This window comes from Gallus gallus, chromosome 26 (genome assembly GCF_016699485.2).
Source record: "Gallus gallus isolate bGalGal1 chromosome 26, bGalGal1.mat.broiler.GRCg7b, whole genome shotgun sequence".
NCBI classification, from domain to species: domain Eukaryota; kingdom Metazoa; phylum Chordata; class Aves; order Galliformes; family Phasianidae; genus Gallus; species Gallus gallus.
The window spans coordinates 547,333-560,781 of record NC_052557.1 but is presented as its reverse complement, the minus strand read 5'-3'; the positions used below and the strand labels follow the sequence as shown (position 1 = coordinate 560,781).

Sequence of the window (13,449 nt, the reverse complement as noted above, 5' to 3'; positions counted from 1 at the left end):
AGAGAGAAAAGGCTGTGAGAACCACGGCTGCTGCAACCTGCAGTCAGATTTGTGACCGCCTCTGAAGAGGGGCCACTGCAGGAGGCAGCACCCAGCGCTGCCCTGCCAGAAGGGCACTCACCTCCTGGTGTGTTTAATGCGCACGCAGCTCTTCTGACGTTCCTCAGCACTGAGACACGCATCATCACACGCTGCTCATCCAAGTCCTTTTCAGGATGGAATCTCTGCATTCTTCCTAAACGCATCCTGATGTTTCCTTTATTTACCACTCCGTCAGCCTGCGCTGCCTGGAAGCTGTATCTGTATCTCGTTTTATTTCCAAGTTAATAAAACCACATCGGTTAAAATGCCTTACACACACTTTAGGTACCACGTATTCTTACAGGTTACAGCTGTCAAATAGGATGGGATTTTAGAGAACCTAAACGTTAAGGTCTGGGCAGGGAACATCTGAACATCGATAGAGGACGCAGCCTTACACCCCGCAGCCGCCCCGGCCGTGGGTCAGACGCTTCAAGGATCAGCACAGCAGTCCCGTCCTCCTCCTGCTCCGTGCCAGCGTGCACTGCTGGGACTGCACCGCCAACCGGTCACCAGGGGACACCGCAGCACGCAGCGGCGACGCGAGGAGCAGCGACAGAGCAGCCGTGAGGGCCCGGGGCCGCTCCCAGCACGCGGACACCGCGCCGCCCGCAAAGCCACCCCGCTGTGCCGCTCTGCAGCTCCGCCACCCGCGATGCCGCTCCCGCGCGGGCTGCGCTGCAGATCCGGCTGTGCCGCGCTGCAGATCCGGCTGTGCCGCGCTGCAGATCCGGCTGTGCCGCGCTGCAGATCCGGCTGTGCCGCGCTGCAGATCCGGCTGTGCCGCGCTGCAGATCCGGCTGTGCCGCGCTGCAGATCCGGCTGTGCCGCGCTGCGTCCCGCGGTCGGGCGGTGGCTGAGGGGTGCAGCGCGGCGTTGGGGCATCGCATCGGTCCGTGGGGCCGCCCGGCGGGGGGTGCACCCGGCGCTGCCCCCCGGCCCAGCCCCGCGCCAGCGTCACTCGTGGGCCACGCGCTCCAGCGCCACGTAGAAGCTGTCCTTGTCGTCCAGGCAGTGCCAGCCGATGGGCCCGGCCTCGCAGTCGGCGCACACCAGGAACTTGACGTTGCCCACGTCGCGGGTGAAGCCCACGTTCTCGAAGGAGAACATGTCGCGCACCAGCCAGTGCTCCTGCAGCACGTCGCCGTCGCCATCCCCGTCCCCGTCCGCCGTCGCCTTCTTCCTCATGGCGGGCAGCAGCAGCTGCGGGAAGCACCGCGTCACCGCCCCGCCGCCAGGGGGCGCCCTCCGCCCCGCCCCGCCGCGCCCCTCCCCGCCTCCCCCGGTACCTCACGGCGGGCGAAGGTGGCGGCACCGGGCAGCAGCACCCGGGAGCCGCAGCGCTGGCACAGCACCGCCTTCAGGTTCCGGCCCTGCGCGCACACCAACCCGGCCGATCCCGGCGAGGCGGCGACGGGAGCAGGAGGAGAAGAAGGAGGCGCCGCCGCCGGCTCCATCTCCGCACAGGCCGCCGCCATGGCCGCGCAGCCGCACTCGGAGCCGCCACAGCCCGGAGGGCGGAGCGAGGTGTGCCGGCGGCGCGTGCGCAGTGCTGAGCGGGCGGGGCGGGGCGGGCCGTGCCTCGCGCTCCGCCTCCTGCTGGGCCCGGCGCGGCCTTCTGCTCCGCGCTGTGCGTTCAGCCCCACCCCGAAGAGGTTGGGAAAAGCGGGCGGAGCTGTCGAGCCGCGATGGGTTCACGCACCGCCGGGTGGGCTGAGCGCGAATCCCCGGTGCGGGGATGTGATGGAGGGCCGGGGGTACGAACAGAAGGTAAATCCCTTCTGGCTCAGGAAATATTTTATTCTTTATGTTTTCAATAAAAAATAAACATAGGAAACAAAACCACGGAACACTCGCGTAATAGAAACAAACGCAGGTCAGAGCTGGCTGAAAGTGCTTACTTAAGTCATGCTACCGCGGCCCCGTCCCGCCCCGCGCCCACGCGGGAGCCGCAGTGAACCGCACTACGCGGGGCGCGGCGCTGCGGGGCCAAACCTGCGGCGGAGCCCTCGGGCAGCGGGAATGCGGCGCGGTGCTGGGAGACGTGCTGGGAGCGCCCCTGGGAGCGGCAACGGGACGCCCTGCGGGGGCTCAGCCTGCGGGACAGGCAGCGGACAGCTGAGAACATGGGGGCAAAACAGAACCCTGCGCGTGACTCCTACAGGCCCGGAAGCAGGGAAATCCTAAATAACGGGGAAACCAACACCATGAATTTGAGTTACAGGCTGGCAGGGTGTACTGGGCAGGGGAAAACCAGTTCCTCGGCAGGGACAGAGCAACCGCATCGCTGTGCCCACCTCAGCTGCTGCACGTCAGCTTCCCCGCAGGGCTGGGAGCAAAGGAACTGCCTGGGCAGCAGGGCTCCGGTGGCCAGAAAGCACAGCTCTTTGCAGCTGGGACCGGCAAGCTTTTCAAGGGAAATACGATGCGATGAGCCTTGCCGAGCCCCCATTAGAGTACAACTGCCGCAGGGCTGCCTTTATGCCAGGCAGGGGATTTCCCCCGGCCCTCTGCCCCTGCAGCCTCGGGCTTTTGGGTCTCAGTAGTTGGCAGCTTCAATCCGTGACTGCTTATGTGCAGAACTGCAGGACCCCCGCACACACACATGCTTGTTCAGCTTGGCTCTGCACTGATGTGTGCCTGAAGAGCGAGCTGAGAACATTCAGTATGTACAAGATGATCTGAAGCGGGAACGTAAGAGCAGCTGGATTGCACCCGCACGTATCCATGGGGCTGAGAGCAACCAGAGCACCCAGCAGGTCCTGCAGCGGCCGCAGACACCGCCCAGCTGTGTGCATGTCCTCAGGTGCGCTCACCAGGCCGGCTGATGCCAGCTGGGGACTGGACTGCTCTGCTGGGAAAACGAGCCACAGGAACAGCAGAGAATGCAGCTTCTCTCGACCCACTTCACCGCCTTCCTCCAGCTTCACACAGCCCCCGATTTCAAATGACTGCTGAGATCACACGATTATGCACACGCTCCAGTCAAAGCAGCACAGAAAGCTGCTGTTCTGGTGCCTACTTCCACAGCACCCACAACTCTCAAACACAGTCACTGCAAATCACTGGGGACTCCTCTTCCAGCAGACACTCCTGGGATGTGCTTTGGAAGCTCTCACTTCTCCCGAAGGACGCAGACCCCGGCGTCACAGCGCTGCATCCCCAGGGAGGTCACCACTTCCCAGCTGTCGATGATGGGATCGTAGCACTCAATGCTGCTCAACAGCGAGTTGCCATCATACCTGCAAGGACAGAAAGTTACCGCGTCACTTCGAGTCACCCACACCTCCTCCTGACATACAGAGCAGCCTCCCCTCCAGCCCATGGCCGCCTCTTACCCGGCGATCGCATACAGCCTTCCCCGCAGCACGGTGGCCCCCACGTAGCAGCGGGGGGTGGTCATGCTGGTTACAGTGGTCCAGGAATCAGTGCGGATGTTGTAGGCTTCCACAGAGGAGAGATGTGCCGTCCCATCGAACCCACCAACAACGTAAATGTGGTCGTTCAGCAGAGCCACTCCAGCGCCTGCAGAAAGAGGACAGAGGAGTGCTGACAGCGCTTTAACTGTCACTGTAACTCTGCCAACTTCTGCTCAATCTCCAGTGAGAGGGAGCGACCAGCTGCAGCCAGGGCAGCAGGAGCAGCACGTGGTGCTCAGCCTGCAGCCAGCTGGACTGCCGTGCCTGTATGAGCTGCTGTACTCAGCTGCCCCAGTAAGAGCAGTAATGCTGTTGACCCAAACTGGGGTGTGTGGTGATGGCAGAAGAGGAAGCGTGCTGCCAGCAGGGTGCAGCACTGCACAGCAGCAGAGGGCACAGCAGTGGAGCACAGGGAGAGAGGAGCTGCAAGAAACAAGCCCTGACACATAACTTTATGCAAAAAGATTCAAACGATACTTTTCTCCTCGATCCAGCTGCCAAGCTTGAAGTTCAGATAGGATGCCAAGCAGGAAAGAGAAGCTGCAAGCTGTGTGGCTGCACAGTGGCTCAAGTTGGCAGTGTGACGCTGTCCTAGCAGCGCTGCTCTCTGCTGTCCTGGCTGCCCACGGGCTGAGGCCCAGTGCTTCCCCAGCACCCCTCACTGACTGTGCCCTGCAGCTAACGAGTGCTGCCTTTGCACGCTGTCCCATTACTTTACACACAATAGCTATCTTGCCTATTCTTTGCCAGTTCCTAATTAGGGCAGTCACAGCAGACTTCCTGCAGCCTACAAAGCCACACTCACACTCCTTTATGGATCCTCCTCCCAGGGAGTTAAGCCAGCACGTGAGCTCCTACCTGAGCGCTTAGTGGCCATCGGTGTGACATTCGTCCAGTGTCCCGTGTGGGGATCGTACCTCTCCACAGAATTCAGTATGTTCAGCCCATCGTAGCCACCTGAAACACAGGAGAGGAGCAAACCGTAGGTCTGACTTCTGGAGGAGTTTTCTGTGCAGAGAGCAGTAATGTGCCTGATTCAGCCCCAGCACGGCGCTGCACTGCGAGCAGCACAGCTCACAACCACTGCACTGCGCAGTGCTGCCTCGCAGTGTGCTGCTGCCATCCCACTGAAGCACGGCACAGCTTCCAGGACCGGCGCTGGCTCAGGATCTGCGTGCTGCTGCCTGCAGGCACCTACCGAGGCAGTAGATAACTCCGTTGGCTACAACAAGCCCCGCTCCTTCCCGTGCTGTCTGCATGTCTCCCAGCATACTCCACTGGTCGATGTTTGGGTCGTAGCGTTCCATGCTGGTGTGGCGTCGGCTCCCATCGAACCCGCCAGAAACATAAATCATATCTGCAACGACAGAGCAGCGGTGGGCTGAGCACATCGAGCACCAAACGTGCACGTGGAGCATGAAGGCCCTCACAGACAGAACAAACCTACAACGTGGACTGCAAAGGACAGCAACCACAGCAGAACGGGCACATGTGAAGCTGAGAGAAATGCAGACTGCTCACCCTCACGGCATCAGCCTGCCCACAGAGCCAACCAACCAAACCCAGAACCCAGCTGGCCCTTCCAGCTGCTCATCCTTCATGAGAGCTCCCCCTGCACAGCCCCTCCTTGAGCTCCCATCGCTCAGAGCACGGCGGCACAAAGAATGGAGCTGCAGCATGGGAGGTTTCCATTGCTGCATCCAAGCGAGGAGCTGCCAGGCCTGCAGGACCCCGGAGATCCGCCCTGCACTGCCCAGGACGCACCTCCCAGGGTTGTGGCTCCCGCCAGCCCGCGCCGCACGTTCATGGGTGCTACGGAGTACCAGATCCCATCCTCATCTGACGTGTAATCCAAGCACTCCACCGAGCTGAGGCGCGAGCGGCCATCGTAGCCCCCGATGACGTAGATCCGGTCGTGCAGGGACACGGTCGCGACGTAACGCCTCTTACGGGTGATGCTCTGAAATGGTGAAAAAACAAGGATCGAGGAGAGGAATCAACCCCTATGCATGCAGAACGACCGCTGTTCTCCTATCCCATCTTTGCTGCTTTTGGAAAATGGCACACAGGGCAGAGGTGGACACTGTGGATTTCTGGGATCCAACTCTGGCTAAAATCACCAGGACTGCATCTGCTTTCCACAGCTTCTGCTCGTGCTGCCCAGGTCTGCTGGCACAAAAGTATTCCGTGTTAAACGTCAGCTTATCTCCTGTCACTGCTGAATGCCTGCGCACCCTGGAGCTGTGCACGCCTCCCACTGCTCCCTGTCAATGGGGAAATGTGGAGGCTACAGAGATGTGATGGATGCAGCTGAAGCTTTCGGCTTCCCAAAAAAAGAACTGAATTTTAGGAGACAAAGCAACGGAAGTTCTCTGTGATTAACAAAGAAGCTCTGCACTGCTTCATACTGATACAGCTGCTTTTAAGACCCCACTGCAGGAGCTCTCTCTTCCTTAATAAAACCCGTCGCACTCAGACCCGATGTGAGCAGGGATCACACAGCCTGCTGTGATCACAGCAGCACCAACCGCAGTGCTCCCACTGACATCCCAGATACCACCTCCACACTTCACAGCCCAAACCCCTCACACACAAAGCACGCCTCTCTGCAGCTCTCACTCCTACAGCAGAGATGTGGTCTCTGCAGGCTCAGCCCCGCAGATGTGGCAGCAACCTCTCCCACAAAGCTGTACACGCAAAGCAACTCCAGCATTAACTACATACACCTCCACAACCCAAACAAATTGACAAGGACGGCCTGGAGAAGGTTACATGGCCAATGGCACGCGATCAAAGTTTGATGGCAGTGCGCCCATTCTGCACAGTGATGGTCAGAAAAGGTCCCTTACGGGCAAGAAACTCCACTCCTGAGTCTTGGGGTCGTACTTCTCCACAACATCAATGGGTGACTGCTGGCTGCCAAAGCCGCCGATCACGAGCAGCACTTCGTTTGCTCCTGCAGCAAAGAGGAGAGCAAAGCCACGTCAGCCCCTGTGCAACCATGGGAGCAGAGCTGAGCCCTGCGGGCACCGCACAGCACAGCCACTGCAGTCCATCCAGGAAGTGAACAGGCAACATGAGGGCGTGTGGTGAGGGCGCTCCGGCAGCAGTATCAGATTGTTATAAAAAAGAAGGCAGAGTGCAGAAATTGGTCCTTAGAAGCAAAGCGCACGATTTTCACCTGGATAATGACGTGCATTTGTGACATTCCCTGTATCAGCTGAGGCATTTTGACCCAGAACAGAGCGCAATGCCTCTTTGTAAACGGCGGGTCGAGCTGAAGTGGATGTCCCTGAGCACTGATGTGGGGTGTTCCTGGAAAAACAGGAGCTGTGCTGTGGGTGGACTATGGTGGAGGTCAAAGCGCACCGCACTGCCCTCAGGACAGAAATCTACTCACCGTGCCTCTCAACAAACCAACCTTCCCCTCCCAGATCCCCCCCAACCCCTCACGTTCCCCGTTCCATCTTCCCTCCAGTGCTGTCATCTCTCACCTCTCACCCTGTGAATTTCTGACACTGATAACTTTTAGAGAAAAAGAAACTCTGCCCACACTTCTGGGACAGCTGCGTGCTCAGACAAACCCATCCAGTAGCACCAAAATGGAAGCAGGGGCGACCAGCTATCCCTTGTGCTGCCACTCCTTAACAAACCAACCCGCCCTGCGCTGCTGTCCCCCTTCCGTGCCACTGCGCACTGCAGATCGAGTTCTTGTTGCAGAGTGCCAAATCACTGCATGGCACACACAGCCCTTGCCAGTCTTGCAGCTGCTCCCAGCACCCCCACACAGCTCACCCAGACGGGCTCTGGTCCTGGGTCCCTGCATCTGGCTCCGGAGCTCGGGACGGAGATGGAACTTCTTTGCTTCATCGACGAGGTCTCTGCACTGCAGACTGCATCGGATGAACGGCTGCAGAAAGACAGCGGTCACTGATAGCTGTGGTCTGTGCCAGCATCCCCGGGAGCTGCCCCAGGGCAGCACAAAGACACGCAGGGACAAACTGCAGCTGAGAAGGTGCAGCTCATCTCCCGTGGCACTGCAGATTGCAGGATAAAACACCCTATGTTGGAAAACTCAGGGAAATCCAATTCTGCTTTTCAAAATATCTATTTGAGGAGGGAGCAAGGGCTGAGGTGGGCCTGGCTGGGTCTGTCCTACATTGTCAGCTCAACATGTGCCTGTCAGAGACACAGCAGGGAGCAAAGCCCAAACTGTGCTGCTCTGCCATGGGCTGTGCATGGAACACTCCACTACGAGCGGACCTGAGAAGCAGGGAAGTCTCCCCCAGTAGAAGCTGTGGGCATAGCAGTCCTCACACTGCCTCATGTCCTCCTTGTTCCCCAGCTGGGCCTGGGCCAACCTCCCCTGAGGCTCCATGTCCAGTTCCCTGCAGGCGTTTGGTGTCATGTGCTGCTGCAACACACCAAGGCCGAATTCACTGTGCCCTGCTGCCAAACCTTGCACTGGATCAGCATTGCTTGTTTGGAATTAAACTTCCATTGCAAAAGCTTAACGATCTCATCTCATCATCCACATCTGGCTTTGCTTCTGCCCATACCTCGGTGTCGATGACGTCCGTGATGTAGCGCGGGGTGAGGAGCGGCATGCGCACGTACTGCAGCAGCTCCGGCAGCGACGCCTCCCGGTCCTTTTTTGAGTGCTTCACCCAATTTATAACGGCCTCAAACACAGGTTCTTCCGAGTCCACCTGCAGGAAGAGGCACACACCGCTCAGAGAGGAGAGCAGCAGCCTGCAACTGAACAGACAGCTCTGAGCACGCAGCCGGTTCCCAGCCATGCAGTAACACCTCCAGAAACCAACTCTGAGGGACCAAAGTCTGTACCGAAACCCAGAGGCAAAAACACCTTCATGTAACTGCCTGAAGCGGCGCCCAGCAGCCCCGCTCTGCACCCTGTGCAAGCAGAAGGACCACGTGCTGGGAACGACACACGCGCTCCTCGTGCTGCTGAGTAACACCACAACGGGCTGCAAACAGAAGTTCAGGTCCTGTGGGCGTTTCTGAAATGTGGGCATTGAGACAACGTGTGGCTGTAAGCTCCTCCAGGGAGGGGGGAGGAGAGGGAACCGCACGGAGGTAGCAGCGTGCAGCCCTGAGACAACGCGCTCAGACACAGAGGCTGCACATCACCCATTGGTGTGAGGTTATGGGGCCAAAGGAATGAGGAGAACCTTCCTGGAAAGTGAACTCCCAGCTCGGGAAGGCCGGGTGAGGCCCTCTGAGCACTGCGGGCCGATTTCCCACTGCTTTCAATGCTTTACATCCATGCTTTGCAGGGTAATGGTACGTTCAGGTTTTACCTGAATTTCATCACACTTGATGAGCTTTTCAACCTCTTCTTGATTTAAGAGAATAAACTCTTCATGCTGAACCACCTCTGGAAAATGTTTCTGGCTGAAGACCTCTGCAGCTTGCATTAGATCAACACAATTGTGTGTCTCAGCAAAATCCCGAATGCCCAAACAATTTGATGGATCCAGCTGGCTTTCTAGAAACTCACAGCAAGCTTGTTTCACGCCTACGGAAAATCAGAGGGGTGAATGAGCACTGAACACATACTGCCAGTCCTCTGCTTGGGAAAGGGCTTCAGTACAGGGGAGCCGGAAACAATAAGGACAGACTGAACAACAGTGGAATAACACCATGCAAACACGTGCATGGAAACGTCTCTTCCAAGGGGCACAGTAATGCTGAGCAGCAGGGCAACTGCTTGGGCTGTTTGTGCCTGCTGTGTTTAACCCCCTCCTCCCCCAGGTTAAATGTGATACTGCTAACTGCAAGCTGTACCGACTTCAAGGCTCCTAAAGCAGAAGTGGATGTGCCGTGGCATTGCCCAGCTGTGAGCAGTCACGCTAACCTGGCACAGCCAAACAACATCAGGGCTTTGCTTATTACTGTCAGCTCCCTGCACTGCCATGCAGACATGGAGGAGCACAAAGCACGGATAAAAGAATCCATCCCATGTCTCTTTTTCTAGATGGGTCAGCTCTGCTACACCGAGACCAGCGTGCAAAGGACAAGAGAGGCTTGACACAAGGTGCATGGTTCCAAGGCCCAGACTGAGCCCAGCACAGAGGCATCGCTGTCATGGGTGGACACAGCAAACGTCTGCTCAGCAGCAGCCGTGCAGTCCACACCAACACTCAGCGTTACCTTTCAGCTGCAGCAGGCACGCTGCCGGGAGCAGCTCCTGGACGTTCTCTACCGTCACGTGAACAGTTTCTGTGTACACAAAATCCAGCAGGATCTCCATGGTGGAAGCTGTCAGCCCCTGGATGTCCACGTAGGGTTTGTCTTTCTCTGAGAGCTGCAAATCAGAGAGGAGACAGAGTTTGTTTTTCAATAATCTGGTCAAAAAGACACCAGCGCTAAAATGTGATTTGTCAAAGAGATTCCAACAGAGCTCCACCTTTTGTGCTCACCAAAAATTCCCCCCAGCACACGGGCAGATGAGCCACAGAGCAGAGCAGAGTTTGTTACGTGTGGGGAAGACGTTCCGACTGCACTGCACAACACACAAACTGAACCCTGAGCCGAAGTGGTCGCACTGCTCATGTCAGGTGTCCGCCTACACCATGCAGGGACCCCGAGCTGTGCAGAAGGAGCAGCTCCAGGGGATCCTTCCTGTGCTGTGTGCGTGGGGCCAACCGTGGCATATGGTGCCCTCACTCCTCTGCCCTACACCCAGCCCACACCCAAAGCTCTCCCCAACCCACACAGAAAGCTTTCCTAACTGTTCCACCCATCCACCCTACGAGCTTACAGTGAAAGTCCCTCAAAGGAATGACTATCTGCAGCCCATGAAATTCAGAGTTAAAGACGAGTTTAACTTCAATATTAGAAAGTAAAATCAGAGTGCATGCAGCGATGGCATTTAAGCAGTGCTGACTTCAGCCCTGGCTGTTCTGTCATCTCTACAATGCCTCGTTTTGGAACAACTGCTTTCTCTGAGGACCACCACCTTCAGAGCCAACCTGTGGGAACAGTGCACTGTGAGCACCCACCGCCTGAGAGCCCTTCCACGTGCAGAGCTGACACTCTCACCACGCAGCAGCTGCAGGCACAGCACGTGGGGGGCAGCACCCCATGGGAGCTCATCAGCACAGGTGGACCCCGACAGAAGGACACCTCCATGCAGCGCAATGCAAAACTGATCTCTTTGGAAGCAGCAGCGCGTATCAGCGCAAGCACAGCTCAGATGAAAGCCCCTCACTTTTCTTGCCACGAATGAGACTGAAGTTGGTTGTGGGCACACTCAGCGACGAGATCTTGTGATCAAAGCATCACTGCTTCGCTTTGAAAGCGCCACCGCAGGGGATGGGAGAGGGGGGAAAATCAGAGCAGGCACAGATACTCCCACAGAGGCACTCGGTGACACAGCAGCAGAGCAGAGGTCTCTGCTGAGTCTGAGCCACTCCTGCACTGCAGAGAAGCACACTGCAGTGCTGGGCTGTGATCTGCACTCACAAAACCCCACAGCACTGCAGCCCTCGAGGAAGGACAGACTGCCCCACTGGGCCCACAGTGCTGCAGGTGTGCCTGTAGTGCATTACAGCCTGGGTCAGCCAAAGCCCTCCCAAAACAAGACTGAGCCGTGCGGTGTCACCAGAAACCAGAACTGACCAGACTGGATGTTTGTGTGACTGTAGCACGCAATGGAGATGGAAGCTGTACCTGTCCTGTCTGTGCACACTGTGTGCTTAGAAAAAAGAGGATGGGAGTTACTGGGCCTTTGTGACTAGAAGCCTTTACAATGACTTCATTTATTGTATGTGATGCAGAAGAATAAGGGACCCCAACACCATACCTTAAAGAAAGATCACAGAGCTGAGTGTGACACAGAACGTCCCATGGGGACTCTGAGCTCCAGAGCACATAGGCAGTATTACAGAGCTGTGCTATTAAATGCATTCCTAGTGCGTCCCATGCAGCACAACAGGGTCAGAGAGCCACGAGAGCATCCAGGGCAGCATCACTCCATAGGCAATGAGCTCGCAGGCACTGCATGCTTCACCCCAGGATGCCCGCGGTGCTGAGCGGCTGTGGCACACAGCACTGCCTTCCATCCCACCCCACAACCACAGGACGTGCAGTGCAGGCGTGTGGCCGTTCCCAGGGTTCAGCCCAATGTTTCAGAACTGCACCTCATTCCACTTCCTTATCCGAGCCCACTTCTTGTCTTTGCCCTCATACAAAGCGTGCTGTAATAAAACCCCTTCAGCTCCCTGCATATGGGGAAAGGGAATGCTGGTGTGACCGTGCTGCTCTGGGGGACACTGATGGCACAGACCACGGGCTCAGGCCAGGCAGGACCTGAAGGACCACTCGGTTCCAACCCCTCCGTGGGCCCGGTATGAATCCAAACATGAACAGAAGCTGCTAATTTTCACACTTAGAAGAACAGTTCTGCGTGGTCCAGGGAAAACAGGAAGGAACAGAAAGCCCAAACGCCTCACAACGCGCTCTAAGAGAAGACAGCGTGGTGTCTTTCTGAGGTGGAGCCCATGAGGAGCTCTTAACACATCCTATGACCTGTGAGCTCATCCCGAGGCAGAAATGGTGCGGCACAAACAGCACAGAGGGGGCTCTGCTGCAGCTCCCACCAACAGTCCTCAGCACTGCACGAGGAGCTCTGCTCTGCCCTGAAGGAACGGCCCCCCCTCAGACACACCAGAGATACAGACAGAGCCACCGCTCAGAGGGCCCCAGAGGATCCAGAGCCACCAAAGGGATCCAGAGGATCTGGGGACGCCACCCAGAGGGGTCCAGAGCCACATCCCAAAGGGACCCAAAGGGATCCCGGCCCATTTCCAAAAGGATCCAGAAGGACCCACGTCCACCACCCAAAGGGATGCAGAGCTGCCATCCAAAGGGATGCAGAAGGATCGAGGCCCACCATTCAGAGCGACCCAGAGGACCCGGAGCCGTCACACCCGCAGGGAGCCACAGCGATCCGTAGGGATCCAGGCCCACATCCAAAGGGACCCGGGGGGCCCACAGCCGCCACCCAAAGGGATCCGAAGGACCCGGCCCGCCGTCCGCAGGGACCCCCGGGAGCCCCGGCCCACCTCCCGGACGGCTCCGGAGGACCCCGGCCCGGCACCCGCACAGCACGGGGAGCCGCCCGGGCCGCGCCCGCCGCCCCGCACCGACCTCGCTGGTGAACATGGCGCAGAAATAGTCGCTGCAGGCGGCCAGCACGATGCGGTGGGCCGGGAAGTCCTTGTGCTCCACGCGCAGCGTGACGTCGCACAGCGTGTTGCTCTTCCGCAGCGCGTTCATGGCGTTGAGGATGGACTTGGCGTGCGAGTTGGTCATGATGTCCTTGGGGGGGGCCATGGCGCCCGGCACCTGCGGGCACAGCCAGCACGGCCACATGTCACGGCCCGCCCGCCGCGCCGCCAGGGGGCGCCCTCCCGCAGGCGGCCGCCGCCGCGCCGCCCCTCCCTCCCCCCCCTCCGTCTCTGCCCCGCCGCGCCGCAACCCGCCGCCCCGCCCCGCCTGCGGCGCCCCTTCGGTCCTCCCGCCGCCCCTCCGCCCCGCAGCGCGCCGCCCTCGCGACGCGGCGACGTCCGCCCGCACTCACCGCGCCGCGGGGAGAGGTCCCGGCCGCGCGCCGAGCCTCCCCCCTCCCCTCCCCGACCTCTTCCCGCCCGGGCGCGCTCTGATGACGTCACAACGCTGCGCCGCAGTACAGCGCCACCCGCCCCGCGGTTGCCCGGCAACGCGCTGCCGGAACCTCGCGGCGGAACGCGGAGAGCGGCACCGCACCGCACCGCACCGCCGTCGGGGTCCATCGGCGGGCGCGGCGCTCACAGCACCGTCCGCCCCGGGAGCCGCCCCTCCCGCTCCCCGCTTCGCCCCCTCGGGCCGCGGTGCCGCTCAGCGCCGTCCCCACCCCGCCGTGGCCCCGAGCGCCGCAGGGAAG

At 59.1% G+C, this 13,449-nt stretch overlaps 2 protein-coding genes across 2 annotated transcripts; both read right to left on the bottom strand.

The window, feature by feature from the left end:
- Positions 1–284: 284 nt before the first annotated feature.
- On the bottom strand, positions 285–1,577 carry RABIF (RAB interacting factor). The gene is made up of 2 exons (XM_419250.8): positions 1,371–1,577; positions 285–1,284 (listed from the first exon to the last, which is right to left on the bottom strand). The coding sequence occupies exons 1-2, from the start codon at positions 1,557–1,559 to the stop codon at positions 1,039–1,041; spliced, it is 435 nt and encodes a 144-aa protein (XP_419250.5). The 5' UTR covers positions 1,560–1,577; the 3' UTR covers positions 285–1,038.
- Positions 1,578–1,860: 283 nt separating this feature from the next.
- On the bottom strand, positions 1,861–13,196 carry KLHL12 (kelch like family member 12). Its single transcript, XM_015298734.4, has 12 exons — positions 13,108–13,196; positions 12,675–12,872; positions 9,675–9,828; positions 8,822–9,039; positions 8,060–8,209; positions 7,296–7,410; positions 6,350–6,456; positions 5,265–5,460; positions 4,699–4,857; positions 4,359–4,457; positions 3,420–3,606; positions 1,861–3,323 (listed from the first exon to the last, which is right to left on the bottom strand). The coding sequence occupies exons 2-12, from the start codon at positions 12,858–12,860 to the stop codon at positions 3,197–3,199; spliced, it is 1,698 nt and encodes a 565-aa protein (XP_015154220.1). The 5' UTR covers positions 12,861–12,872; positions 13,108–13,196; the 3' UTR covers positions 1,861–3,196.
- Positions 13,197–13,449: the final 253 nt, after the last annotated feature.